The 27,557-nt window shown below is 44.2% G+C and overlaps 5 protein-coding genes and 1 non-coding gene across 12 annotated transcripts; 3 read left to right on the forward strand and 3 right to left on the reverse strand.

Moving 5' to 3' along the window:
* Positions 1-76: 76 nt before the first annotated feature.
* On the reverse strand, positions 77-3,899 carry nxpe3 (neurexophilin and PC-esterase domain family, member 3). Of its 2 annotated transcripts, none has more exons than XM_029135988.3 (6): positions 3,808-3,899; positions 3,047-3,235; positions 2,157-2,935; positions 1,999-2,069; positions 1,693-1,914; positions 77-1,605 (listed from the first exon to the last, which is right to left on the reverse strand). In XM_029135988.3, the coding sequence occupies exons 2-6, from the start codon at positions 3,137-3,139 to the stop codon at positions 1,040-1,042; spliced, it is 1,731 nt and encodes a 576-aa protein (XP_028991821.1). In that variant the 5' UTR covers positions 3,140-3,235; positions 3,808-3,899; the 3' UTR covers positions 77-1,039. The 2 variants fall into 2 exon arrangements, with proteins under 2 accessions (XP_028991821.1, XP_028991822.1); XM_029135989.3 differs by having other exon boundaries at positions 3,769-3,872.
* A 368-nt stretch (positions 3,900-4,267) lies between these two features.
* Positions 4,268-8,555, reverse strand: cep97 (centrosomal protein 97). Its single transcript, XM_029135983.3, has 11 exons — positions 8,373-8,555; positions 7,799-7,941; positions 7,506-7,664; positions 7,322-7,423; positions 7,107-7,220; positions 6,829-6,995; positions 6,568-6,732; positions 6,298-6,476; positions 5,512-6,163; positions 5,275-5,350; positions 4,268-5,130 (listed from the first exon to the last, which is right to left on the reverse strand). Exons 1-11 carry the CDS (start codon positions 8,407-8,409, stop codon positions 4,633-4,635), a joined length of 2,292 nt encoding a protein of 763 aa, XP_028991816.1. The 5' UTR covers positions 8,410-8,555; the 3' UTR covers positions 4,268-4,632.
* A 326-nt stretch (positions 8,556-8,881) lies between these two features.
* Positions 8,882-11,086, forward strand: rpl24 (ribosomal protein L24). Its single transcript, XM_029137385.3, has 6 exons — positions 8,882-8,998; positions 9,125-9,200; positions 9,635-9,745; positions 10,521-10,657; positions 10,799-10,859; positions 10,956-11,086. The coding sequence occupies exons 1-6, from the start codon at positions 8,994-8,996 to the stop codon at positions 11,034-11,036; spliced, it is 471 nt and encodes a 156-aa protein (XP_028993218.1). The 5' UTR covers positions 8,882-8,993; the 3' UTR covers positions 11,037-11,086.
* On the forward strand, positions 9,981-10,161 carry LOC114847856 (small nucleolar RNA SNORA23). Its single transcript, XR_003784287.1, has one exon. It is a non-coding gene; the product is annotated as a small nucleolar RNA SNORA23 (small nucleolar RNA).
* Positions 11,087-11,440: 354 nt separating the features above from the next.
* Positions 11,441-16,539, reverse strand: mpc2b (mitochondrial pyruvate carrier 2b). 2 transcript variants are annotated; one of them, XM_041068963.2, is made up of 6 exons: positions 16,521-16,539; positions 15,014-15,130; positions 13,635-13,675; positions 13,392-13,476; positions 12,920-13,031; positions 11,441-12,323 (listed from the first exon to the last, which is right to left on the reverse strand). In XM_041068963.2, the coding sequence occupies exons 2-6, from the start codon at positions 15,105-15,107 to the stop codon at positions 12,266-12,268; spliced, it is 390 nt and encodes a 129-aa protein (XP_040924897.1). In that variant the 5' UTR covers positions 15,108-15,130; positions 16,521-16,539; the 3' UTR covers positions 11,441-12,265. The 2 variants fall into 2 exon arrangements, with proteins under 2 accessions (XP_040924897.1, XP_028993219.1); XM_029137386.3 differs by lacking the exon at positions 16,521-16,539 and having other exon boundaries at positions 15,014-15,392.
* On the forward strand, positions 16,058-27,075 carry dcaf6 (ddb1 and cul4 associated factor 6). Of its 5 annotated transcripts, XM_029137371.3 has the most exons (21): positions 16,060-16,460; positions 17,871-17,932; positions 18,885-18,977; positions 19,080-19,265; positions 19,350-19,463; positions 19,814-19,949; positions 20,066-20,277; positions 20,902-20,995; positions 21,291-21,410; positions 21,493-21,837; positions 22,089-22,256; positions 23,384-23,443; positions 24,134-24,335; positions 24,416-24,525; positions 24,656-24,995; positions 25,077-25,106; positions 25,434-25,572; positions 25,689-25,845; positions 25,924-26,012; positions 26,222-26,327; positions 26,412-27,075. In XM_029137371.3, the coding sequence occupies exons 1-21, from the start codon at positions 16,364-16,366 to the stop codon at positions 26,468-26,470; spliced, it is 2,919 nt and encodes a 972-aa protein (XP_028993204.1). In that variant the 5' UTR covers positions 16,060-16,363; the 3' UTR covers positions 26,471-27,075. The 5 variants fall into 5 exon arrangements, with proteins under 5 accessions (XP_028993203.1, XP_028993205.1, XP_028993206.1 ...); XM_029137370.3 differs by having other exon boundaries at positions 16,058-16,460; positions 24,656-25,106; XM_029137372.3 differs by lacking the exon at positions 25,077-25,106 and having other exon boundaries at positions 16,059-16,460.
* Positions 27,076-27,557: the final 482 nt, after the last annotated feature.

Genomic DNA, 27,557 nt, shown 5'->3' on the forward strand with positions numbered 1-27,557 from the left:
CTATCTGCTCATGTAGGTGTGCACTCATTGTGTAAGGACACAAATACTGGCTTGACAAGATGACCGTTACACATCATCACACATTATTTTCAAGAATTTCTTTTATTTGTAAAACATGTAATATATTGAACTTTTACTGGCATACTTATATATAAAAGGTGGTGAGTAGCACATTGCACTAGACATATTACAGTAACAGTTGTGGTACAGCTGAAGACAATATCCAAAACCACATATGCTGACAAATTATCTCTGTTGTAATAGTTAAAATTTGAAATTCTTGAAGCTCTTCACAGTCTGACCAAAATCATTGAAGTAGCAAAGCGAACTAAGCTGTACATTTAGGACATACATAGATATGCATAGTATTATGATCAAAGGATGTGACGTTTAAGTTCAAAATCTCAGGTAGTAAACAAACAGATGTGAGACAACGTAGGACAATGTGTATCAGATTTTCAAAGCATGGCATTGACCTCCCACCATGCTAAAGCAATATAGTGTCTGTCTGTTATTGTGTACTACTACTACACAAATTGCTTTTCGGGTTTTTCAGTGTGATGGTTTGTTTAACATAAGGGTAAAGGTAGCTCTAGGAATCCAGTGATTAGTTTTTACTCTAACTTAATTCTGATTGTGATGTCGTCATCATCATCTGGTTTTTCAGTGTGATGGTTTGTTTAACATAAGGGTAAAGGTAGCTAAATGTAAATTGTCCTGTGTGTGTGTGTCCGCACGCGCGCGCGCGCGCGCACACACACACACACACACACACACACACACACACACACACACACACACACACACACACACACACACACACACACACACACACTTACACTTAAAACAGATGGGCAGCAACAATCACTGTGCCAAAGTCTTTGGCCAAGTCACTGTTATAAAGATGAAAATGAGACAGAAAAGCTTAGGGTTTGTAATTATGTTATTTAAAGGGAATGTAGCTTTAGAGAAAAGATGGCATTTTTAAAATAGCCAAACAGAGACACATTAACTAATAAATTCATCAACAGATCATCTGTCAGTGCCATGAGGCTCCCTTATTCTCTGGGCAGATGTAGGACAGGAGCATGTTTATCATGTTCTTGACGATGGCTGGTGGTGGATGGAGGGCATGGGGGAGGTGGTGTGCTAAGGTCATTTGCCAGGCATCCACCAGTAGGACATCCACTTCCTTGAACATGGCCCTGAGCACCTTATCCAGCTGCAGGGAAAACCAGTCGCTGTTGTACAGACTTACCTCCTGGTCCAAGGCTTGGAGGTTGGCCGAGCGGATCACGACGAGCGTACCCGGCGCGCGTTCCAGGAGTCGGATGACTGCCCGCCGGATGTGACGCAGCCGCCGTATGTACACCTCCACGGGGAAGGTGCTAAAATGGGCCCAGATGCTGAGAGCCACCACGGTGTTGGGGCCTCCGGAGAGGCCGTCCAGCTCGTTTGAGATGTACCTCAACTCGCTAGACAGAACGGTGGTGAATCGAATGGGCGGGCCATGGCAGCGGTACTTCAGCAGAATGTTGTGAGCGCTGTCCACTGCCATGAACGGCCCAACGTTTTTAGGACTGTGTAGGTTGAACTCTTTGATTTCTGGCGAGAATGGAATAAGTGGAACTTAGTCTTCAGTAGGATGCACAAGGTTAGGCAGAATATCAAAGACTAAACAGCGGGACTCACCTGGTGCAGAAGAAATGAGGTACTCAAACCACTGCCTGACAGTGGAGTCTCCATACATGTTGATCACCTTGTTCTTCAGACACTGGACGATGGAGGATGGTTTATTGAACTGGCCCATTGTTTCACCATCCAGTGGCCTCCATATGTTCTTGTAGTAATACCCTGATGGTGTTAGCTTAATGTCTTCTGGTTTTACGCTGCTACTTTTTATCTCAAATGTATCTGACACAATGCAAAACACGTTTTAGAATAAATCAAATGATGACATAAATCAAAAGGTTGTGAAACAAAACATTAGAGATATACCCTTCCTGGGAGGAAGCACATTGACTCGATCTGGTCCTGAAGCATGTATTTGGACTTTGAGGTTTACACCACTAGGAAAAAAGAGAGTTGTTCAGTGTAAAAGGTTGAAAATAACAAATAATATGTGTCAGTCTTAGATATTTTTCTGTAACACTGACCTCTGGAAGAGCAGTGCTTCGTTGTTGGTGAGGAGGTGTTTGAGGTAGCCTCCTTTGGCGTGGTTGATTCTGGTGTCACAGCTGAGCATCTTAGGCTTGTAGCAGTACCAGGGCTCCCCTGTGTGAAGGTCTGTGTAGTTGCACAGAGGCTCCTGGTCAGAGGGCAGGCACAGGTTGCACACGGTGGTTTCCGACAGGAATCCCAAACGGAACACGCTTTTGAAAAACACTCGATCAGGGCGTTCTTCCCTCAGCCGTCGCAGCACAGCGACAGCCTCGCTGGAGTGCACTAATGTGATCTCCACCTGCGCAGGTCCCACCCAGAAAAGTGGGAACACAGCTGAATAAAATCCATTTTTATGGTCCAGCACTTCACCTGCTACACCTGCACCAAGCTCTTTAGAGTGTAGTCTCGCCACAAGGAAGTCCCCCCCGTAGCGCTTAGGGCGACCCTGGAAGTCATGGATTTGGACGAGGACCTCAAGCTGGTCACCCACATGCCACTCCCTTCCTTCCTTCGAGGGAAGGATGGTAAAAAGGCTGTGGACAGGGTCACTAGTCTGTCGCAGGGCGGTGGGTGAGTACAGAGTGGGCCCAGGCCAGGCGATGGAGTCCAACAGGTACCGCTCCTCCACTTCATCTTCAGGTGAGGGTTTCTGGCCCAGATGAGCACAATAAGTGCGGTTGTGGTGAAAAGTAGGTAGATTTGCCCGGAGGAGGGACGAGTGGATCCGTTTCTGGATGTGGTACAGGGACGAGATGGTGTGGCAATTCCAGTTCTAAAGAAGAAGGGGAGTGGTAAGACAGACGCATACCAACAGTGAAGCGACCGCTAAAAGAGAAGATGTGTCCAGACTTTTCACTGGTGCTGGTGCCACTTGTCTGCTCACCTCGACACTGTGAATGTTACGCAAAACAAAGATGAGTCCGGACACCACTAGGCAGAGGAAGACGGGGGCATACTTGAACGGATTTCGGCACATGGTGATGTCATTCTGTCTCCCATGATCCGGCTGTTTCACTGTCAGCACGGTAATGGCATAATTCTGTCCCCAGAGTCTCCTTCTGACGACCGCACACTGGTAAACATAACAAAACAGGAAATGAGCACAGCTTGAAAACATGAACACAAATGGGTAACAGCATCCAGACATTATATGTGCGTACTGTAGTAGAGCGTATACAGTAGTTTTAAGTTGGGGGACCACAAATGACGTCACCGGAGGTTTTAGATAACGATCAATAAATCACCAGTGTTTAATGCCGTAATAAACAAAATAAAGGCTTTGAATTTAAATGTGACCAATCTGAGGATTCGTCGTTAGCAGCTTCGTCTAACCATTTAATTCTGACATTCACAGCTGATTTTAACTCAAGTGTCTCTGACGCAGTTTCGACACATGAGACATAACGTTGGCGGCTCGCGCCTCATCGTGCCGTTATCTCCATCTTGAGACATCAGTTAACGGTCATCCACTGTTGTAACGGCTGCAACCGGGCTGAAGCCGACAGCAAAGCGCATAGTCGTGATATGTTTGTAATCTATCATACGGCAGCGAGGATGTTCAGCTATTATGCAGCTGTTTCAGCCGTGCATTAGCCTCGTACTTACACGATATGACAATTTATTAGCATGTTGAGGAAATATTACCGGACGAACGGACGGAGCAGATAACTGCTGGACGGTGCTTGTGTTCCTGCCTGGCTGCGGAAGTCGAAATACTGTGGAGTCGTATTGAGGATGTGTCATACACCATATATGGAGTTGTTGGTTTTTTTTCAAATCTTTATTGATAACAGAGTAAAATAACATAATTGCAAATGACATAAAATTGCAACTGTCGTTACTTATTGATGATAATCACCACGTTTTCTATTTATTGATTCTAAACTGTTTTAATATAAATGTTAAAAACTTAAGATTGAGAGATTTTCAAAATGATATAAAAATTTTAAAAATCTTTAAATAGCAGATTTATCATCAGAATCGTAATGTTGAACATTAGGTATTTTGATTTTCAAGTTTGATATGTACAGTTTAGTTTATAACATTTGGTGTCACTATGATTACTGTTGATCATGACCAGTGAATGTCTTATTAGTGCACTACATTTAACACAACAAATCTGCTTTATTGCAGTTTATCAATAAGTGGGTAGTGGGTGACAATAAAGAGAATATGCTTGGACTATTTAAAAAAGGTACTGTGTGCTGAATGTAGATCACAATCACTGTTTTTACACAAATGTGCCAGTATTCAATAAATAGGAACACAGAGCCAAGTAGAGTGCATAAAAAAAGGTTACATTCACAAGAACATATTGTTTTAAGCTCGTGTTGGATTCTGGATCAAGATAAGTGCAGTTTTTATGCAAGCCCAAAGTTTCACCAGGCATCAATGTAATTCAACCCCACATCTCATCACCTTCATACATTGTCAGTTAACAATGACTCTGTACAGGTGCCTATTAAACTCTCACACAAGGCCTGTAGTGTTTCCTTCTGTTTTTTCTAGTTGGTTGTCTGTTGCCTTCTGGAATGGGGAGTTGAATTGTGGTGTTTTGCTGGGTGAGGGCTGTGGTGTTTCTGATCTATCACTGATCACCTCCTCAGCCTCTTCCTCCCTCTGCTGCACTGAGGAAAGGTACTGCTCCAGTAGACTGCAGTCTGCACTGTCCACATCATTGCTACTGACAGCAAAGCCGCTTTGAACAGGGCTTAGCGAGCGCACGGTCTTCAGAGAGTCTGCTGTCCCGCTGCTGAGGAAGCTGTCTTCCTGTGCCTGACGATCAGTCGATGGGAAGCCAGAGTCTGGGAAGGACACATCTATGTTGTGTGGGTTTGATGTTCTAGATGCAGCAGTCAGTTCTGCCTTGCATATTCCAGGAGATGAGGACTGAGTTGCGGTGACAGCCTGAGTGATGTTAGTTAGCTGCTTCTCCACTGACTGCTTCCACTGCTGCATAGACTGGAGCTAGACAGAAATCACAGCATAATTATAAATGAAAACAAATGTAACTAATGAGCAATCCAGCACAAAACATTCTAGGGAATATCTGATAAAAATTATATGGTGTAAATTGTGTAAGACTGATACACTGAAACTCCAGTTACTGACCTCTTTCCACAGAAACTTCACAGCTTCTTCCTGAACTAGCCGCTGTAATTTCTCTTCCTCATACTGCTTCTGCACACTAAAAATACATCAGTTTATTCCTTCAGCACTTTATGCATTAGTATTCATAGATCTACATCCATATACACAAGTGCAACTCGTTTTATAAATCAAACTAACACCAAATAAGACTAATCAATAATATGCTATTAGAAAACTTTGTTTTCTTCTGTTGGTTACCTTTCCAGCTTGTCAGACAGGAAGACAATGTGTTCCTGCATCCTGCGCAAACGGATTTCACTGCGCACCTCTTTAGCCATGGGGTGAAAACATCGAGTGTACTGACCCCTCCACCAGGACTGTATTTTAACTGCTGCTCTGTCTGCATTCATATTTGAGTTGCTGGAGCAGATACCACTTTCTTCCTGCCGAGGGGTTTCTGACAACTTAGCTTTATCAAGGTCCGAAGATGTTTCCAGGTCACCCTGTGGTGTGCTAACTCTGAACTGCTGCGATCCAGTTGTTGTCGCTTCCCCAGAAATAACTTCTTGTTCACATGTTTTCCTCTCTAGCTTGTCCAGTGGAGGTGGATGATGTTTCTTGTCTGTGCTGTGCTTTGTGGTTCGTGTTGGGTGCTTTGGAGCCAAGGAATCAGGTTCAAATGTCTCCGTCTCATCCTCGCTATCAGACCGTGTCATTTGTGGCTCCATATCAGATGTGAAAGGAAGGAAGGTAGACTCTGAAGAAAGCATGCTGCCATTGAGCTTGTCCTCATCTGTCTGAATGTCCTCTAAGTAGATATGCTCATCTTCAAGCCTTGGGCCGCGAACTACTGGCAATAAAGTGTGGGAAGAATCGCAGCTCACCCAAGTATTGAACTGCACTACTGGCTCTGTATTAAATTTAGACACAAATTAGAAAGAAAGCAAAAGGAAATATATCAAAACCATACAAAAAATTTTGTTTAGATAAAGTTAAAGGAAGCTGGTTTGCTGAATATAAATAGAACAGCTAAAGCTCTCTTACCTGATTCTCTGATTGACTGAGCAGCAGCTGGAGCAGATGAGGACTTGTTCTTCACCTCTCTGGCTCCCCCCTGTGGCGTTGCATGTGAGGGACTGTGGATCTCTACATTTAGTTGAGTTGGACGAGGAAGACTGGGACAGCCTTCTCTGGTCTCCTCCAAAAGCTGCCTTTGATGAAGCCTGAAAAATACAAACATCAGGAAAAAGGAAATAATTTAAGTAATTATTTTCTATATTTATGTGTGCATTCTCTCTAAGAGAAGAATATTACCTCTGCTTATTGAGTATCTTCTCCAGCTTGGCATCTTCTGCTGTCTCCAAGGCTGGGGATGAGGTCAGAGGGCAAACGGTGGCAAGGTACTGAACCAGCTGTACATGCTGACCTGGACGGTATGAGCGTCCTTTACCTTGACTGTACAACCACTCTGCTTTGAGCCTGTATTTGTGACAAGTTCATTCAAAAAAATAGTGATTCAAAAATGTATATATTAATCAGGTTTTAATAGACTGTAACTCCATAAAAAATACACACCCTTCTTTTTGTGACACCACATAGCCATCCAAGACCTTGAGGTTTAGGCACCAGTTCATGATGTATGGCCGATAATCAAATCCTGGCAATGAGGGGGTTGCCATAACACACGGGTTGCTCATGATGGACAGTTGCTCCAGTTCATGGAGAGGAGCCAGGTATGACACCTATAGAAGCGTTAAAATAGAAAAAGTTGCAAATGACATGACAGGAGTTAGTGAAGCTATGACACTATAATTTAAGTAGATCATTGCTCCTTACAATAAAAAGATACTAACTTCATTGAGATCTCTTATCTCATTTTCTGCCAGGGAGAGAATGGATAAATGGGCAGGAAGTTGAGCAGGAACAGTGCGAAGAGTTGTAATACTGTTTCCATGAAGCAAAAGTGTCTGGAAAATTTGACATCAAATAAATCAAAGTAATAAAAACCCAAACTAATTGTTATTAAGACACCATTTTGTTTCAGCCCATTTCAACCTTAGAGACTCACCTTTAAAGCCACCAGTTTAGTCAGGTCCCCAATGGTAGATATGTTATTGTCAGACAGATCCAGGTGTTGAAGTGAGACACAGTTGTTAAGTTGCTCAATGACCTGCATGAATTAATGTATAAGTGGTTAAATTAGGGTAAACTTGAGAACAAGTATAGTAACACAGAATATCTCTTCTCCTCACCTTAATATTGTTCCCAGACAGATTGAGCCATTTCAGGTAAGGCAGATCTCTAAGCCCTTCAATGTAGCCAATGCTGTTATTGGGAAGATTGAGGACCCTCAGCTCTGTGAGCCGAGCCACACCCATCATTCTGACCAGACGGTTACTGGCCACAGACAGCTGAAGGGAAAAAAACAAATATCTATCAAAAGGCAATAAATGGTTTTAGATAAAGAACCACAGGTTAATAGCATTTGTCTAACTAAAGTGAGAACTATGCAAAAAAACACCATCCATTTCTAGGTGGTTATTACCTGCTGAAGGCCTGGACTCCTCTCCAGGTGGTCCAGCTTCATGATGTGGTTTCGATCGAGTATTAGAGTGTGAGTGTCCTCAGAACACATGAAACTGGGATCCAGCTTTTGCATGTCCTGTGCTGAAAGATCCATCACAGGTCCTAGCAAGGTAAAACATGTGGAGATTCATCAAGTGGGGAAACCACAACAGCTATACGTTTGCTCCTCTCTATTGCACGTATGCCCTTAAAGGTAGCTGTGAATTTGGAATAAAGGATCGATGTTCCGAGGAATATTTTGCACATTTTCTTAAACCCTAATCCTAATTAAGAAAAATTGGGTAATAGTTCTTCTTTTGGTTTAAGTATTTATTAACCTTTAACACTAGATCATTTTTGATGCCGGATAACTGAAGATCATTTTTGATGCCGGATAACTGAGACGGGATGGTTTCACCCCCCTGTGCAAAGACAACGAAGCCTCTGCTAATGTTAGCTAGGTTACCATTAAACACGTTCATAGCAGCTAAATTTAAAGAAACGCAACCCCATATTATCTGTTTAACATAAACATCCAGCGGCAGTCAACTCACCAGCTTTTGTATCAAACTGTAAGTCTGATACACCCATGGTGCTACCCCCGACAACACCTAACGTTAGCTTACAACTCTGTTAGCTACAGACTTTGCGTCTGGCGCTTGTCAAAACGACGCCACCAACAGGTTTCTGGGAAATGAAGTTCAAATGGGCTTTCGTTCTCAATGCACAGTGGCGTACTTGTCACACAAAAAGACTACAATTTTGGTCGTTTTCTAAAGCGCGGAAAACCGCCGGGACTCGATAACACTGATGTTAGCTGATAAAAAATGACTTTAGATCGACCAGTAAGTGACGTCTTCAAATGTTTTTTTTCTGTTATACCATATTTTATTTGAATTAATAAACCAGAAATTACTGTTTGGCCACTTGCTGATATACGTTCTCTAGGCAACTGTCAGATTGTGACGTCAGCAATGTGACGACCGCGTATAAACTTCGTTTAAACATTTTCTAATATACAATATGTATGTGTGTATATTACCCATGATATAAAATAAAGAAATAAACACACCCGTAGTTTATGTGCGTAAATATAAATATTGTATTTAACTATTCCAATTCTGTTTCCGCTTCCGCCATCTTTCTTTCCGGTTTTGTGCCCTCTCGTAGCCGTCATGAAGTGAGTTAATGGAATAGAATCAAATATCATCTTCGCATTAAAACAGCCATTTTCATTATAATTCCTGAACTTAGCGTACGTGTGTATCGTTTTCTTTTAGTGATGTTTTGTATTTGTTGTTTTCAGGGTCGAACTGTGTAGTTTCAGCGGGTATAAAATATACCCCGGTCATGGCCGCCGATACGCCAGGATAGACGGAAAGGTAACTCGGCTAAGCTAGCCACATTCTCACACGCTGTTATAGAACTTTTAAGGGATAATTTACTGAATTAATTCATAACGGCAATCGTTTGCAGAGACACTTCCATTTCTGTTGTTGAATAAAGTCTGTTTGAAAGGCCTAGTATCCTGAGTTAAGCTAAAGTTGGCTAAATAACTAGCCACTCACTATGTAGCACTAATGGGTACTTTTGTATTGCTGTCGCTTTACTGCAGATCATAACATTGTTGAAAAATTTACATGTCACCTTGTCTTCTCTTAGAATAGACTTATCTATGCTCGGAATATTAGAGCTTCTGTTGTCTACATTTGTGTTTAACATAAATATACAATCTTATATAATTAACAAAGCACAATAAAGTAAACTGTTAAAGGCAGTCCTATAAAGAGATGGAACTTCTTTTTTTTCCTCTCAGGTGTTTCAGTTTTTGAACGCCAAGTGCGAGTCTGCCTTCCTGGCCAAGAGGAACCCCAGACAGATCAACTGGACCGTGCTGTACAGACGCAAGCACAAGAAGGGCCAGTCTGTAAGTAACATGTTACTTGTGCATTGGGTACCATTAAGAGAAAATGGGGACTTTGTGTGTTAGCATTCAAACTTGGCTTTCTAGTTTGGTGCTTGCAAACCACTGCAGTTGATGTAATTTAAAATCATAACATAACATCATAACATTTACTGTAGGAGTCAAACTTTTCAGCTGCCTTTTTTTTTGGAAAAGACACAGGACCTTAACCCTGTTAAGGTCATACTGTTTGGCTGCAGGTGGATGGGGTGCATGGTGCTCATCTGTGTTATGTGTTGTTGCCAGATTGTGTTTTGCATTCTGGGCAGCAGTGCTCACTCCACACCTGCAGCCACAGAACAACTGGAGATCATAGTACTGGCCCTTGACGTCTTTATAGACATCTCACCATTGGCCAGCCTCCAAAGTCTCCAACAAGTTATGGTTGTTTAGAGCAGTTTAACCCTACTGTAATTAACAGAATGTTTAACCGTAGTCTTTGTTTAGTTAAGCATTAGTGAAAACAGATCATAGTGGTTGGTAACGTTTACTACTGTGCTGAATCTGTCGAGAACTGGACCTGCCCATTATAGAATGCAATGGAAACAGTGGTTTTGGTGATTCCAGCAGATGACTTGACACATACATTTCTTTTATCTGTTAGATGTTTTACTGATTTAATGTTCAAGTTACAGCACAGGCTTTATTCTTTGGGAAGCTTTTGAGTTGCTTTTATTTGCGACATCTGTCAGTTTGTTTATAGCCACAAATAAACACAGTATCTCCATTGTTTTAACAGGAAGAGGTAGCTAAGAAGCGTACTCGCCGCACAGCAAAATTCCAGAGGGCCATCACTGGGGCCTCCTTGGCTGAGATCATGGCCAAGAGGAACCAGAAGCCCGAGGTCCGCAAGGCCCAAAGGGAACAGGCCATCAGGTGAGGCACTAAATGGCAAATTTAAAAGCGTTTAGGATTAATTTGATGTAATTTGAGCTCCTTATTTTTGTTTTGTTCTTGTCTCTTGCATTACAGCAATGTTACATTATTTTGGCTGATAGATTTTCATTATTTTCTCAGAGCTGCCAAGGAGGCCAAGAAGGCAAAGCAGGCAGCAAAGAAACCTGCAGCCCCTGCTAAGGTAAACTGAATGTGATTGTTTAGCGCAGCCTAATTTACCAAATTATAGGGTATATCATACCATTACATGTCAATATACCTTTCTCGCCTTCTGTAGGCTGCAGCCAAGGCTGCACAGAAGCCCAAGATCGCAAAGCCCATGAAGGTCAGCGCACCCCGCGTCGGTGGAAAACGCTAAACCTGACACACTGTGTATGGTTGTGAATAAAATTTTGTGGTTAACCTTCATTTGTGGTCCTTGTAGTTGAATGTAAGTAGCAGATTAGGACAACTTGTATCTCAGTCAATATAATGTAGCTTGATTAATACCTCTTCAAATTTAACGAAAAGGTTAACACTTCAAATTCTAAACATGTGAATAAGACCTAATTACACTAATATAATAAAACTGGGCTCTTGCTTTGTTCCCACATTAATGTATGTCATTTAGTGACTGTTTAATCGACACCTGTCATGCAAAAGCAGACCAAGGTTGGGAAGTGTAACTTACTGTACTAATAGTTCACTCTGAGGAGTCCTTGCTTGAAGCTGAAGTATTTGACTTGGTTTATTTCTAAGCATTGAATGTTGTTTCAAGCAGAATGTCTTTAATTGGATTTATTAACACAACAGATCCACATTAACCTTCAAGGTGTTATTTTTTCCATCAGTCAGCTCAAACAGTTTAAAGTGATGTCACCAGTTATTGCTTCAGTAGTCAAATATGAAACCATTTCCTAAAAAAACAGGTATATGGTCAGTGAAGTTGAAAGTCTCGCTACTTGACTGCAACAGTCTGTAAAAAGCTGGATCTTAAATGTGGCATTAGTGTAAATGTTCCTAATAGAGATTAGAGAAAACTTTTAAAAACTAGTTTTGTTCTTGTAGAATAAGACACTTAAAACCATTAAATTAGAAGGAATCATAAATTAATGATTTAATAAGGATAAACACACTGATGTAACCAAATTCTAAATAAGCAAATGATGAGATTAATGCAGTGGCATCCTTCTCATTTTCATTTAGAAACATTCCTTAAACCACGTTCAGCACAAATCTAACAGTTGCATGTTTTGGGAAATTATTGCATGAGGTATTGAGTGCTACACCTGAAGAACTGATGGAAAAAGCAAAACTTCCCAACTAGTGCATGAGGTTTAAGCATAAACAAAAAATGATGTACAATCATACAACTCCTGAATCAAGTTGCACTTGTGCGTTTGTGACCATCATTCTTGACTGTGTTGAATGTCTGTTTTTATTTTCCCACCCTGAGGAAACAAGAACAGGCTGAATGTGGCAGAACAATGGTTATGGTATGGTTGTTATGGAGACAACATGGGATGAATGATAAGGGGCAGGATGGTGCCCAGGGTGAAGTCTCCCTTTCAGTCCACTGCAGATGGAGAGGCGACAAGAGAAGAGATCTCAGGACTCTGCAGCCTCTTGATCCTCTTTAGCCTTTTCTTTTTGTTCCTGTTTGAACCTATGGAGAAATAAACAATGCCATGATTAGAACCTTTAACACATGATTCATATTTTAAGAAATCAAATCAGTTTTAGCATTGGCAGCATCTCTGTGACTGCCTTTCCTTCAAGAACCTAAACCTAAAACAGGTTTGTGTAGTGCAACCTGAATTAAGTGCTGCATTACTAACACTTCATACTTACTGTAAGAGTTTGAGCTACTGGTGTAACCAGCTTCAGGACTGTTTGAGGGAGCATGTTTGATCTTTCATCTTTCCCCTCAGCTATAGAGCTTGCTTATTTGTGTGACAGTTTCACACTTTATAGATTTATAGCAAATATTTAAACTAATTTTTCTTCACTCAGTCAAATTTTAACATTGGTTAATCAAAAACACATGAAGCCACTGTGCATGGTGCATTGTATCTGCTGCTGTGCACACAAACCTGTTTCTGTACACCTGTCCTTAATTATTTTTGATACAAACATTACGCAAAGCTGCTTGAAGCACTTGCAATATACAAAGTACAGTACTATTTTATAATTTGAACATAGCAAACAGAGGCATTAACTGTCTGAAGTTACTGTTCATATCACTGGAAATTCGCAACAAACCTCCAGATTCTAAAGAGCTGGGAGGCTCCTGCACTGCCCACAAAGAAGTTGACAGCAAACAGGTTCCAGTTCTTTGGGATAATGACCAATGAGTATCTGGACCAGATCAGCCCTGTTGGAGCAGAATCACAGAGAGTAGATTATGCAAAACTAATAGGAAACTGGGTTTTGTACGAGAGCTCAGAGTCTATGTTTTGACAAAAGAGAAACAGATAAGACATTGCAAAATGTGACACATCATGCAACCTTTAGCACAGAATCTCCTCAAACACTGCACTGATAAGAGCAACTAAGAAACTCTATAGTTTTTAAATGCAACAAAACCAAGAAATACATATTTTTTACCTGTAATATTTTTATTATAACATGGAGGTCAGGTGACTCCTGCTGTTTACACCACTTGTGTTTTAAAATAGATAAATCTCTATTTAACATTAAAACATGAATGAACCCATTTAAACGCTCATCTCACCTGTGGCCGTCAACACTGCAGACTGGGAGGTACTGAGTTTATCTGCTGGTCGAGTCATGTCAGCCAAACCAGCTGCAACCAGGCCCTGCAGAAAACAGAAGAAAAGTCAAAAAATAAAATAAATGAAATTATCTTCCTACTTTTTGTGTTACATTTCGTGCACATATCTGAACTTTTGTGTAGTCAGTGAAAAAGTCTAGAACAGGTGTAACTCCTACAAGTTAAACATGTAATCACACTCACCCATTTAAACATTGGGGCCCAGAAGAAAACTGTTTTTGGACCTACAATAAAGACAGAAAGGGGAAATGACATTTTTCACAGTGATGCAATCAGTAGGTTCACATGACACATGACAATAAATGTGTATAGTCAATTAAAATACTGGTAGAGTTCACCTGCACAATGTTAAATTTGTTTTAAACGCATTACAGGGGATCTTCAGGATAAGATTAATGTTCCTAACGGGCTTTAGTAATGTGTGAGAAGATTAGACTCAAATCCAGACAGGCAGCCCTCAGTGCTCGTGTAACACCGTCTGGAACAACACAAAGGCTACAGCAAAAGTAAGGAAATTGTCCAGACCCATAAAAAAGCTGCAGATCTGGAATCAGTTTCCAAACCAGAGCTGCAGGCTAAACTAAAAGTGGGACGTCTGTCACTGCAAATCATCTTTGAGGGAGTTGGCTTCTGCGCCCGCCTCTTTATACCTGGTCAGACGGCCGTCCTTGTAACCTTGCATTGTGTCCCCAGTGACACCTTAATCTCCCCACCTAGATAATATCAGTTCCATGTATGAGACCTCAGTGAGTGTGGTTAAGTTGTAATTAAATGGGATTCAAATGAACAAGACAAGAATTTTCTGATGAAGCTGATTATTATTCAGCTATTACCCAGCCACACTGGTGATTAAAACCTTCACCAATGAAAGACCCAAGTGTGGCACACACTTGGGTCTTTCATTGGTGAAGGTTTCATGTCTCAGGGTTTAATGACATAAAATATGATATAAACCATTTTTCCCCACTGTTGACATTCTGTAAACTAAACTGTTTAACTCTTCTATAAATACACACATGAATAAATAAGCCTCCTTGTTTAACATATTTCAGTTAGAATTGATATTACTGTTTCTACTGTAAAAACAAGAGTTGGATAATATAAAAAGGAACTTTCAGTAATGAGTGATATCTTGTGTTGTTATTACTAAAGCTTGAGAGAGATTGTGATTTTTGCTGGAAATGTTTTCTCTGATGTTATGCTTTAATTGCACAACAGAATACGCAATAACAATGACATGACTGCCGTCCTGGTTAAAGTGCATCTGTGTTGGCGTTCTTTAAGGCGGCAGGTTCTCTTCTTCCAGACCCTGAAATCCTGAACTGCCACCTTTCTTATAAAGTAAGACACTTCAAGCTGTTCAGGTTTCCCCAGTGATTGGACTCAGACCCTTTAGAACGAGGCCGTTCATGCTGCTCTCCCCTACAACATGCACCCAACACAGGTCAGCGCTGACCCTCGCCACTTCTCACCTTCAGTTACCCATCACCACCATAACACTGGAGACACCACTAACAAAACCTGCTGATCCGGAAACTGGGTAATCATCAGCTCTGCATTACCTGCCGGGTGGTTGTAGAGAGGTCTCAATTTGGCGGGTAGCATATGCTCGATCCTGTCCAAAATCCTGTGGTATGACACTCTGAGTGCAGCCATGATCCAAACTAACGTTAGACGATCTGGACGAAGAGAAAACACTGAGGGACTAAGCTAACTGGTTACACGGTTACTTAGCTACGGAGCTTTCTTAAAATTAACCTCACTAAAAATCTCCTTGACGTTTCCTTGTACGACGAAGGCGAATAAATAAACAACAGGAGCCCGTGGGGCTGATCTACTGTCGACCTGTTCCCCTCGGGACTGTGGCTGTGCTAGCGCGGCTAGCTTCTGTCTGACCGACGCGAAGAGGTGACTTTCCGTGCGACGCAACCTACCGCGTAAGGGGCGTTGTCACATTCCTCTTTTTTCTCATTGGACAGCAGGTCAAAGCTCCAATATTATTGGTTTAGCTGAGATTGTTAGGCACTACATCCAGCGTATCTTAGTAGGGCGGGGACAAATTGGCTTATTGTGCAGTTTTTGAAACTGACAATGAAGATGTTGGATCCACTTGCTCTTCACATTTCATCATATTGTTTGCACGGCAGATGTTTTCTCTGATAAATTTTATTTTGGTTTTCATAGTTGTTTTATTTTACTTTATTATTATTTATTTTACATTATTTTTAACATCCTACGTTATTAATCTCTAAATTTATACTGCTATGAATAGCTCCTTGTTCAACGTGCAGCTAACTGTTTGAGCTACAAATAAGAGTTTGTCTTTTATTTCATACAGTTAATAAATACAATTTAATATGAGAGGTTCTTTTTTTCTAAAAAAAAAGTATTTCCAGTTATATCAAAATTATATTTTTGTGTCTCCTCAGTTTTTTCCTCGGAGCCCTATAGGAGGTCACTCCAGCCATGTCATTTTATGAAAAGATAAAGTGGGTCATTCACACAGTCCAAACCTAATTATGAATTTAATGACCCGCCCCGGCGGGTATTGTTAAACAGGAAAACGAGCGCACTTATTTTTGCTGTTATGTCGCGTAGTATATCGCGTTGTTTGGACACAGCTGACTGCTGTCTGGTAGAAGACATAAGCCACACTAGACTAGCAGGACAGATATTTAACAGCCCACGGGGCAGGCGTACAGCTAGTGTAAACTGAGGAGGACGGTGGGCACCGGGCGGGACCGAGGCTTAATCTTAGCAATGCCAGGGCTCAGCCTCGCAGCGAGCTAACGCCTTAGCCCCGTCACAACCCACAGGGGCTGAACCCGATGGCAACACCGAAGCGACGATAGAGAGACATCAACAGAGAGGATTAGCTTAGTTTCAATGTTATTGCTAATCAAACGCCACAAATGCTCACAATGTCCTGCTCTGGAAACCTGGTCTGGGATGTAAATAAACGACTGATTGGATACAGCGAGCCTAATGCCATCAGGACCAACTACTTAGGTAAGAACAAAGCCCATTTAGTGCTAACGAAAACGCAGGTGCAGCCGTCGGAAAACCTACTATTTGAACATTGTCTCTTAACAAATCGAGTCGCTGCGCGTTGTTTGTTTGTGGTGGCGCCGGATCAAATGCTCTGACAGCTATCGGCAGCGTGATGATCGTGTCCTCCAGAGCTGCGAGCTCGCTTCCTCCCAGTAGAACAGGGCTGCTGCAAAGTCAAAGCGTCCAGCGCAACTGCAAATGCACGTTTAGGTCAGGAGAGTTTTTGTATATATACATATGTATATTGTCAACAGAAAATACGTTACATATTATTTTTTCTAGATTATTATTTTTGGTCATTTACGTTTATGCTTTTAAGATTTAACTTTGGCTCTGCATCTATGGGAAATAGATAGATAGATAGATAGATAGATAGATAGATAGATAGATAGATAGATAGATAGATAGAATGTTACACTGACAGGTGATGAATGTGATTTAAAAAGATTCATATATTGAATCGACTGATCAAGCGATGCCCTGCACACACTGTCATCGTTGAGAGTTGGCTGCATATTTGGGTGTTTGTTGTAGGAGAACAGTGTAAAAGCAGCAGAAGAAACAGTCCCGTTGTCCCATTGGCACAAATACAGTGGTTTAGAAAACCTCTCCTTTGAAACAGTCGGCACCTGACAGTGGTTTGAACGGTGAAGTGGTTTCGTCAGGGCTGTATTTAGATTGACTTAGATATGTTTTGGGCAGTTATTGTGTACGGGAAGAGGTGCATGCAGTGGTGTGTGTGCCAGTCACAGCTTGTGTAGGATATATTTAGATCAGAGGAGGGGGCAGGGGCAACAAGCAGCGCTGGTGAAGAGTCGAGACCTCTTACCTCAGTAAAAGTACTAACATGATGTATAAAAAATACGCCATAGTACTTGTGTAGAAGTATTCAACGCAGAAATGGGGCCTTTATAATTGTAACATCTTCCATTTCTCAGCAAAAAGTCTTGTTCATCCAAATGCCCAAACCTGAAAAGTAGCAAAAATATGAAATGATACTAATGATACTGTGAGTGTTTTTCCCACAAGGAAACACTCTTTATCGAAACAAACTGCATCATCCTGAAGTGGCTCTTTGGATGATTCACATGAAATACCTTTACTGAACAAAACACAGTTTTTCTACATCAATGACTTATGTCATTTTCATGTTTTATTGTCAATTGATGCTAATCAGCAGCTCTCCAGAAAACAATGTTTCTGTCATTTTATGATACAAATAAAGGATGACAAACTGAAACAAACCTTTTAATTCATTGTTATTGATGATAAAACTTTGGTTCCAACTATTAATTAATCAATCTATCGCTCTTGAACGACGACTGTCTCAATTTATGATTTGCAATTAGGGTTTTTCTCTTTTCACAGGCAGAAGAGAGTTTGTCCAGAGGCTGAAACTGGAAGCAACGTTAAATGTCCACGATGGCTGCGTAAGTGCTCGTATAATCTCACTCTGTGTCGTACTGCGAACTGAAAACGTACCACTTTTCATCAGTAAGCTTTGTGAGGCTCCGTGTCTGACGCAGAGCAGACCCGGGACTTCAGGTCATGTGGCTTTATCCCTGTCAGAAACCTGAAGCTCACACAACAGTCACACGTCCTGTCACAGTATCGGCCTCGCTGTCACTCGTCCAGAACACTGAACCTGCCACAGAGACAAGCCCCGGGAGTTTATACCCTCGAATCTGAACGTGCACCGCAATGGTTTTATGGTGTTATGGACATTTTAACATTTAACTGTTAACACTAACCCCTAATTCCTGCTGGTCTTTGTGGTAAATAATATTGCTGTAAACAAAGGTGCAGTTAGGGGAGTGGACAGTGTGCAGCAGCAGCATTATTTCCACAGACACCTTTACCAGGAAGTCGTGAATTACAGAGCGCACAGCAGTCAAGTACTATTTAACACGATTATGGGTGTCAAGAGGTGTGTGTGTGTGTGTGTGTGTGTGTGTGTGTGTGTGTGTGTGCGCGCGCGCGCGTGTGCGCGTGTGTGCGTGCGCGTGCGTGTGTGCGTGCGTGAGGTGTTCAGGATGTCTGTCTTAGTCTGTGAATGAGGAGGCAGGAAAGTGTGGAGGGCACCGCAGCGTGTCCTCAATGGAAGCGACCTCCAGCAGAACCAGGCCTGAGGCGGTGCCTCGATCAGTTGGTGTGAAGAGAGAAAAGAACATCAATCCATAATATAACTGTTAAACAGTAAACGAGTCAAAACTTTCATGTGTCAAAGAAACACCAGCACCTCATCATCCTCTCACTCAATCAATTCTTTCCTCACATCCATCATTCAGTTTCTCTGAACCGGTTCAAGTATAGTGTCGTGAAGTGTGTCATTACTTTTTTTTGAGGATGTGGTAAAATAAATATTTGCCTTCTGATCCACAGGTCAACACTATATCATGGAACGACACAGGGGAGTATATCCTGTCGGGCTCAGACGACACCTTTCTGGTTATTACCAACCCGTACAATAAAAAGGTAGATTCTTATTGTTTAACATCTTCAACGTTTACTGGATTTGCTGAGTTGGCTTCTTCCCAGCATCCTCTGCAGCCGACTTCTCTTCGTCTTCTTCTTCAGGTTAGGAAGTCTATACGTTCAGGCCATCGCGCCAACATCTTCAGTGCGAAGTTCATGCCCCACACCAACGATCAGGAGATCGTGTCCTGCTCCGGGGACGGCATCATCTACTACACGCACACCGAAAAGAGCGCCGAGTTCAACCGCCAGTGTCAGTTCACCTGCCATTACGGAACCGCCTACGAGGTGCTGACCGCACGCTCGCCTGCATGTTTCCCACGCTGTTGTCTCGGCTCCTGTAACCATGACCTGCCTCTGCCCCTGTGCCAGATTATGACTGTACCAAATGACCCCTACACCTTTCTGTCGTGTGGGGAGGACGGCACGGTGCGGTGGTTCGACCTGCGCACCAAGACCAGCTGCACTAAAGAGGACTGCAAAGACGTACGCCGGGATATTTAATTCATTCAATTCTGAAGTTTAATGTGTCATTGTAACTTTCAAGCAGTGGGTTTTGTGTAGATTTGATGCGATGACGCAACAAACATCACGTCCCACATTTCTGCCATGATCGTCCTCAGCACGGCTCCTTCCAACAACGCTCTCTGCATGAGGAGTACAGTAATTCACTTTTCTTGGATGCGGCCAGTCTGCATCACTGGGAGCTGAGTGCTGAATGGATTAGTCTTAGAGGACCTTAAAATGATCTTTTCATGAATGATGTGATGAGAGGTGTTGGTTCGACCTAATCTCCAATCACCCTCTTCACCGCAGCGTGTTTCCTTGCATTGCAGGACATCCTGATTAACTGTCGAAGGGCAGCGACCTCCATCTCCATTTCTCCGCTGGTGCCCTACTACCTGGCCGTGGGCTGCTCCGACAGCTCCGTGCGAATCTACGACAGACGCATGCTGGGAACCAGAGCCACAGGTGAACCCTCCTGCACCACTCTGCATTTGATCCATTCAGCATCTGAGGATAATCAGGAAAACACAATCACCTGGACGTTGAAACCTCCCGCGCCTCATGAGCTCCCTTGCCCTCAGGTAACTACATGGGCCGCGGGACGACGGGCATGTGCGTCCGCTTCGTCCCCGCCCACCTGTCCAACAAGTCGTGCAGGGTGACGTCTCTGTGCTACAGCGAGGACGGCCAGGAGGTGCTGGTGAGCTACTCCTCCGATTACATCTACCTGTTCGACCCCAGAGACGACCAGGCCCGCGAGCTGAAGGGCCCGTCCGAGGAGCGGCGAGAGGAGGTGAGCAAACGGGACCCTAAATGTTTGGGTCAGAACAGGACACGGATGGAGCACAGATCGACCCCACGCCTCAGATGAACGCCGCTGTTCGCGGCGGGTGCTCGTGTGAATGTGCTGGATCACGGCGCTTGTGTTCCAAAGCCCTTGTGGCGAGTTCAGCTGTGTCGCGATGTGAGCCGCCGCACGCATTCCTTTCCAAATACAGCGGCCGACGCAGGCAGTGTCCCTCTATCCTCTAAAATAGTTGGGGCCGAGCGGTGGGGAGACGCTAAAGGAGGCGCTCGTCACGTCTTATCTCCCTCTCCTCCACCTGTGACCCGTGTGTTTAGGCTCCGCTATCTCTGCTACTTCTCAGCACCTCCGGTCCATGTCCAGACCTGATGACATTTCTTAAGTAAAGCAATTGATAGCCGCGCCAGTGAGACCCCCTTTTTTCTATTTCTGGCTCTCAGCCTGTTGCCCAGCTGAGAGAACCGTGGTGCAACCAGAGATGGGGGGGGGGGTCTGCTTTAAAGAGGTCACTGACAGAGACGAGCACTGTTTTGCTTTGGCAGCGAGGCTATTTTTGGCCATGCTTTGACTGACAAACTGCTAATCTTTCCGTGCGTGTGCATGTTTCCACAGCTGAGGCAGCCTCCGGTGAAGCGCCTCCGTCTGCGGGGTGACTGGTCCGACACCGGACCCAGAGCTCGCCCCGAGAGCGAGAGAGAGAGAGACGGTAAGGCCAGGTTAGACTTGGGTAGAGCAGGATATCAAACCGCGCATCTGATGAGCGAAGGTCATTGTTCAGGTCAGGAATTTAAGTTAGAGAGTGCTTGAATCCTAAAACCCATTATGAACAGAAATATTAGTCCCACTCCAATGATGCATTACTACTATAATGTTCTAATATATAATATTATCACTTTATTTGTAAGGGTTGAGATACTCCCAGGCCTGATGAAAGCTCATGTAGCAGTAAATAGGATGCTCCAGGTTTAATAATGGGTGACGCGCTTCATGTCCCTCTGCAGGCGAGCAGAGTCCAAACGTGTCTCTGATGCAGCGGATGTCGGACATGTTGTCCCGCTGGTTTGAGGAGGCCAGCGAGGCTCAGGGCGGCAGGGGGGCCCGGCCTCAGACACGGCCCCGAGGTGAGGCGTGGGTCTCAGGGCGTCAGGGTTCAGTGCGTTCAGCCGTGACCGGCGGCCGTGAAAAGGTTCTCCTTGTGTTCAGGCACCGCCGCGCGTCCGGAGGGGGCGTCCGACGCTCCGGCGGCGCCCGTCAGCCGGGAGGCCGGCGCTGCCGCGAGGCCCGCGGGGACGGACGCCGCAGAGGTACCTGAGAGCCCTGCCGCCGCTGCCGCCGCCCCCCTCCCTAAATCCACTTCCTCTTCCTCCTCAGGGTCATCGTCCACCGTCACTGCCCCCCCCCCCTCTAGCTCCTCCTCAGTGGAAAGCTCAGCCGCTTCCTCCTCCTCCCCGCTCACCTCGTCCCCCGACTCTGAGCAGAGGAGTCAGGAGGCCACGACCGGGACCCCCACGCCGACGGCGACGCCCACCTCGGAACCTGCGCTGTCAGGTAAACATTCCAGCCGTGAACAGCGCAGTGGGTGTGTGTCCTCAGGCTGACGCAGCCTCCACGTAGGCGCGTGTGTGTTTATGGGAGCCACTCCACTCAGGCAGCAGCCTCACGTCACTCTCTTCTCCTCCAGCATCCTGTTGTCTTCCTCCTCCTCCTCCTCCTCATCGTTTTTTTCCGACTCTCTCTCCTCTCCGCCGCCGCTCTAATCGTACACTCGCTCTCCCTCTCTCCCTCTGCCTCTCCGTCAGAGTACGGCCCTCACCGGCTCCCCATAAGCTTAGTGTGTAGGCGTTTGCAGAGGCTGCTCCGTCTGGCCGACCCCCCGGGACAGGGTCAGCGGGCGGCCCCCTCCTCTTCCTCTGAGGCCTCTGAGAGACAGTCGCAAAGAGCTGCTACCTCTGCTGCTGCTGAGACAGGTTACGCTTCCCTCTGAGCACCCCCCCCCCACGGCCTGATCCCCTGCCATCTCCCCCTGTGTCTGTAGACAGTCAGGCTCCTAAAAAGAAAAAACGGCCTTGCCTCAACTAATCCCAGTGATCCTCTTTCCATTCATCCATAATGCACCTTGTACTTACTAACCCCCGGAGCCGTCACCATTCACCGTGTGCTGAGCCCCTTCCTCACTAACGCTGTTCCTTCAACTGTTGCTTTTCACCTGCGAACTCTCCTGTTGGAGTGGCACCAGCTGCCGTGTGAAGCTCTGCTCTCGTGTCACCATGACTCTGTTTGTTCATCAACTAGTGGCCAGTTGTGATCAAACTGAGAATCAACTGAATCCATTTTTTAGACATGGATCATAACATTAAAGTGATGGCTGTAGACATTTCCTCAGTTTAATTCAGACCCGATAGAGCTCTGACACGAAACGTTAAATGTAACAGCTAGTGGCTGAACGTGATCACAGATAATGAGGGGAGAGCTGTTAGTGATGTTTTTTAAAGTTTGCTTTGCAGCTGGAGCCTTGGTTAAGGACCATTCCACGCTCTCAGTGCCACTTCTCAGTGTTAATCCATTAGTACGTTTACTCCTTTTTGTTATTTAGAGATGATGATTTGAGCCACTCATCATCATAGTAGTTGTCGCTCATGTCTCTTCATGTGAAACGATTGTACTTCTTGGGTCGTGAGATTAAAGTGAACAGTCACGTATGAAAGGGACTTTAAAGGTGAAGCTGTTGAAAATATGGATTTCTCTGACACCATGCATAACATAATTATTTTTTTATTTGAGATTTTTTTTTTGTTTTATCATCTATAGTGTTTCATTATCTATTATCACAGCAATAAAACTATATATAAATGAATTTGTTCTTATTATTTTCCTGCTTTTGTTTAGGCCAATAATCCTTGCGCTTCCAGCTGAAGCTGCACCTACTGCACGTGAACTGATCCTCACTGACATTAGAGCTTTTCCTTAGGCTGGGTTAATTTTCTTCACAGCTCCTCCTGCTTGGCCTTGGCTGCTGCTCTTGTTTTAACCTCGTGGACACTGACGTGGTCTCACTTCTGTGCCCTTTGTTTAGTGGGTCTCGTTTGTGTTACAGATTCTCCCTCATCTGTGGTAAACAAACAGCTGGGATCCATGACTCTTGACGAACAGCAGGGTGCGTCCCCCCCTCGAACCTCCACTCTCTCTCACACCGTCTTCCTCATACTGAACCTCCAACGTCCGTCCTGCACTGTTTTTGTGTTTGTTTTTGCTTTGTGTCCATTGCTTCACTTCCCCATTATCTGTCTGTTCTATGTCCATACAAATAAATGTTTCATTCTTCACAAGAGTCTGGAACCAGTTCCGCCTGTTAACTAGAAACAATTAACCAAATACCAGGTTGTTTACAATACATGCAATGCGTTTGTTGCCCAAGTATTAAAGTTCAGAATGAATTTTGCCAGTGTTTTCTTATCAGGTCTATAAAATTAGATGAAATATTAATAATCCACCCTGATTCTTGTCCTGAGTGTAATGATCCTGTCGTGGCCTTACTTGTGTCTCTGTGTTGTTGCTCCTGCTGGTGACGGTGTTTCATGTCTGTCGTCTCCCACCGTCTGCTGCATGTCTCCATGTGTGTTTTGTGACTTTAACCAATGGGAGGTGAAGCAGCAGAAGTTTGCATGGTCAGTTATTTGGCTTTAAAGCACAGTGTTAAACTGTGCTTTAAAGCCAAATAACCAGTGACACAAAAAAAAAATCAAAATGTTGTGGTCATTTTGATTGTGGTGGTTTTGATGCTAACCTGCGAGCTACGATAATAAATCCTGCTTTATTTTCCCTTTTGTGTCTTTTGTCTCCTCAGGAGCAGCAGAGGCTGCAGGTCCACGTCCTGAGGAACCGGAACCAGAACCGGCACCAGTCAGCGCCAGTGCTCCCACCTCGTCCACCAGCACCACTGTGAGCGGCACCAGTCGACCCAGTGCCGCGGAGCCAGTACTCAGCTTGCACTACAGCTCAGAGGGAACCACAACAAGCACGATCAAGCTGGACTTCACTGATGAGTGGTGAGGAAAAACACATCTTGGAAAACTTTCATAGAAACACAACTGACTCATTCTTGTTAACTCTTATTTTTTCCCTCCAGGAGCAGCAGCACATCCAGTTCTCTGGGCAGCGCAGGTCCAAAAGCGTCAGAGCCTGCGGCTGCACAAAGCAGAGAGAGTTTGTCACCACAGGGTTCAGTGTCAGAGCAAGGTGGGTCGTCTACTTCAGAATCACAAAGGGCTCCGACCGGAAAAGAACAGCGAAGTCAAATGCAGCCTATTTGTTAGAACTTTTGGTTTGGATGACGTTATGTTTTGTATTTTTGCATTCTGCCCCTCAGGTCCCTCCGAGTCCTCAGGCCTGCAGAGTCTGCCGTCCGGCTCCGCTGAGCCTCCGTGCACCGCGTCCTGCTCAGGCGTGGCCGGCAGCTCTTCGACTCCGGCCCCAGCGGAGGCCTCCTCTGAGGGCGACAGCTCGGCCTCTTCGCCGCCAGAGAGGAACCCGAGGGACGGCGCGGAGGACACATCCGGAGGCTGCCGGCGAGCGGAGCCCACGGCGGAGGAGGGACAGGAGGGGGAGGAGGTAAAGCCGCAGCCTGCACGAAGCAACCAGGACTCAGATGATAGCGATGATGATCCCATTCTCATCCCATCGACGAGGTTCCGAGGACAGGGACAGAGGTATGAGAGGCCGGCTTACTTCATCTTTATGGAGTCATGTTGCATTGACTGTTTTAACTACAAATCTGGATTTGATTCCAGAGGATCTGCAGTAGGAGATAGGATGATCAGGTAACTGACAGCATTTCAGCTGCACTTGGTGGGAGTCTGAACAGAACCTTTTTTTGCTTTGTTTATTTCACAACCAAACTAATGGACACAGAGTTAAAGTGGTGCTGGAGTGCTGTGCACGCGGGTACTGACTCCACTAACGGTGTGGGCATTTAGAGGATGTGAAAACCAACAGATGAAATGGGAAGCAGGTGTTTTGTCTTTAAAGTGGCTGATTTGCTGTAGCTCGGACTTTGCTTCTGTTAAAGCTTGGCAGTGGTTGAAAACGTCACACAGACCCTCTGACAGCGCAAGGTTGCGTCTGTGTTGTGTTGTTGTGCTCGTCAGACGCTCGGCAGCTGCTCGTATCCAGGAGCTGTTTCGCAGGAGGAAGGAACGGAGGGAGATGGAGGAGAGCGAGACGCAGAACATCAGGAGACCGTCTGTGAAAAAGGTCTACAAAGGCCACCGCAACTCCAGGACAATGGTGAGTATCCTGTAAAAACTCCCCATCCTTTATGACACACTACGTGTTCAGCTCAGTGTCATAGATCACCTCCTCCGACTCCACGTTGTTAAGGTGGATTTATTTCTTGTGTTCAGATAAAGGAGTCTTGTTTCTGGGGTAAAAACTTTGTGATGAGCGGTTCCGACTGCGGCCACATCTTCATCTGGGACAGACACACCGCAGAGCACCTGATGCTGCTGGAAGCCGACAACCACGTGGTCAACTGCCTGCAGCCGCACCCGTACGACCCCAGTGAGTCGCCCTCGGCCGCACATCGGACCTCGGGTGTCGACCGCGCGGATGTGGTTCTCATTTTGTGTTCTGTTGCAGTTCTGGCTTCTTCGGGGATCGACTACGACATCAAGATCTGGTCACCACTCGAACAGGCGGCATCGTTCGACCGGCTCCTCGCTGATGAGGTAACAGATCACAGGCATCAGTAGACATTACATTATTGCACAAGTGGGTTTAGCCTAATACCTCACTTTTTGTGAAATTGTGAAATTATTCAGATTTAACGTGGGCAGAATACAATTGTCTCCCCCATTTAAAAGCACTAATGTGTCAGAGCATAACAAACCTAAAGTGTAAAGTAGGTTTGCCCTGTGTTTTTTTGTGTTTCTTTAAGGTTATAACTCGAAATGAGCTGATGCTGGAAGAAACAAGAAACACGATCACAGTCCCGGCCTCGTTCATGCTCCGAATGTTGGCTTCCCTTAATCACATCAGATCAGGTATAAATATATATTTTTTTCTACTTCCTTTACCATTTCTGCACATGAATAAATGTTTTAACATTTGCTATGTCTGTTCTGTAGATCGACTAGAGGGCGATCGCTCTGAAGGTTCAGGTCAAGAAAATGAGGACGAGCAGTAGCCTGATGGCATTTTACTTTAAAGAAAACACTTTGATTTTGCTATATAGCACTTGGGAAAAAACGTGAGATTTGTACAAGTATAGTGTAGAAAACTTACTTTTGAAAATTAGTCTAATTTCTACCCCCCGTGTTTTTTTAAGACGACTTTCTTACTGATGTTTCTGTATGAGGTAAATCTACATTTGTGTGAATGCAAAGGATTCAGTATATGTGAGTATATATACAAATATATATATATATATATACTGTGAGCTAAATGACAGGAGGTGTGCAAGGTTGTTAAGTGCAATATTATTTTGTTTTGAGAGAAAGGGTGGTCGGTGTTGAAGTGTGATATTTAGAGTTTGTAGCACAAAGTGTTGACGTGCTACTGTGTCAGTTTTGCATGTAAACAAGAAATTTAAAACATACTTGGAAAATGCTTTAAATTTGTTGTTGGCAGGGATTCTGCTCCCAAATGTATCATGTCAGTGATCGAAACCTTGACAAAATTTGGGGATAATCCAAATCTAGCTAAATAGCGTCTCAGATGTCTGCCCTTAAGCTAAAGGTGACCGAGCCACATGCAAACAAACCGACTTAAATAAATTCAAGAACAAACAAACTGGACTCGGCACATTGATTCCTGACAGCTTGACTGTAGATTGCCCATTAGACTGCAGAGAAACGCCTGTTCTGATGAGATCAGAAATAAAAAATAGAAAGTACCAGCTTACGTCCGCAAAACAATGAGTTCAGTATATATGTTTGGGTTTTAAAACACTCTGTGGCAGATGGAAACATCATATTAGTGATGCAGTCCTTCGTTCCACAAAGGACCCAGAGCGGTGCATCTACACTACTCACTCAGGATCTGTTCCATCGCTGCAACAGGTTCAAATTATTTTTAGTCATCATTCGACCCAGCTGATGCAGACTCCAATTACATTACCTGAGGCCCCTATTGCAGTCAAGCAGGCGTTTACTCATGTTTTTAACCTATGTAGTCCCCAGGACATGCAAGGAAACTGACAAACAAACCAACTCAATGTTTAAAGAGACCTGGACTTCATCTCTGGAAAATCTGACTCTTCTCAAAACAGTGGT

This window comes from Betta splendens, chromosome 21, assembly GCF_900634795.4.
Source record: "Betta splendens chromosome 21, fBetSpl5.4, whole genome shotgun sequence".
Lineage (NCBI taxonomy): Eukaryota > Metazoa > Chordata > Actinopteri > Anabantiformes > Osphronemidae > Betta > Betta splendens.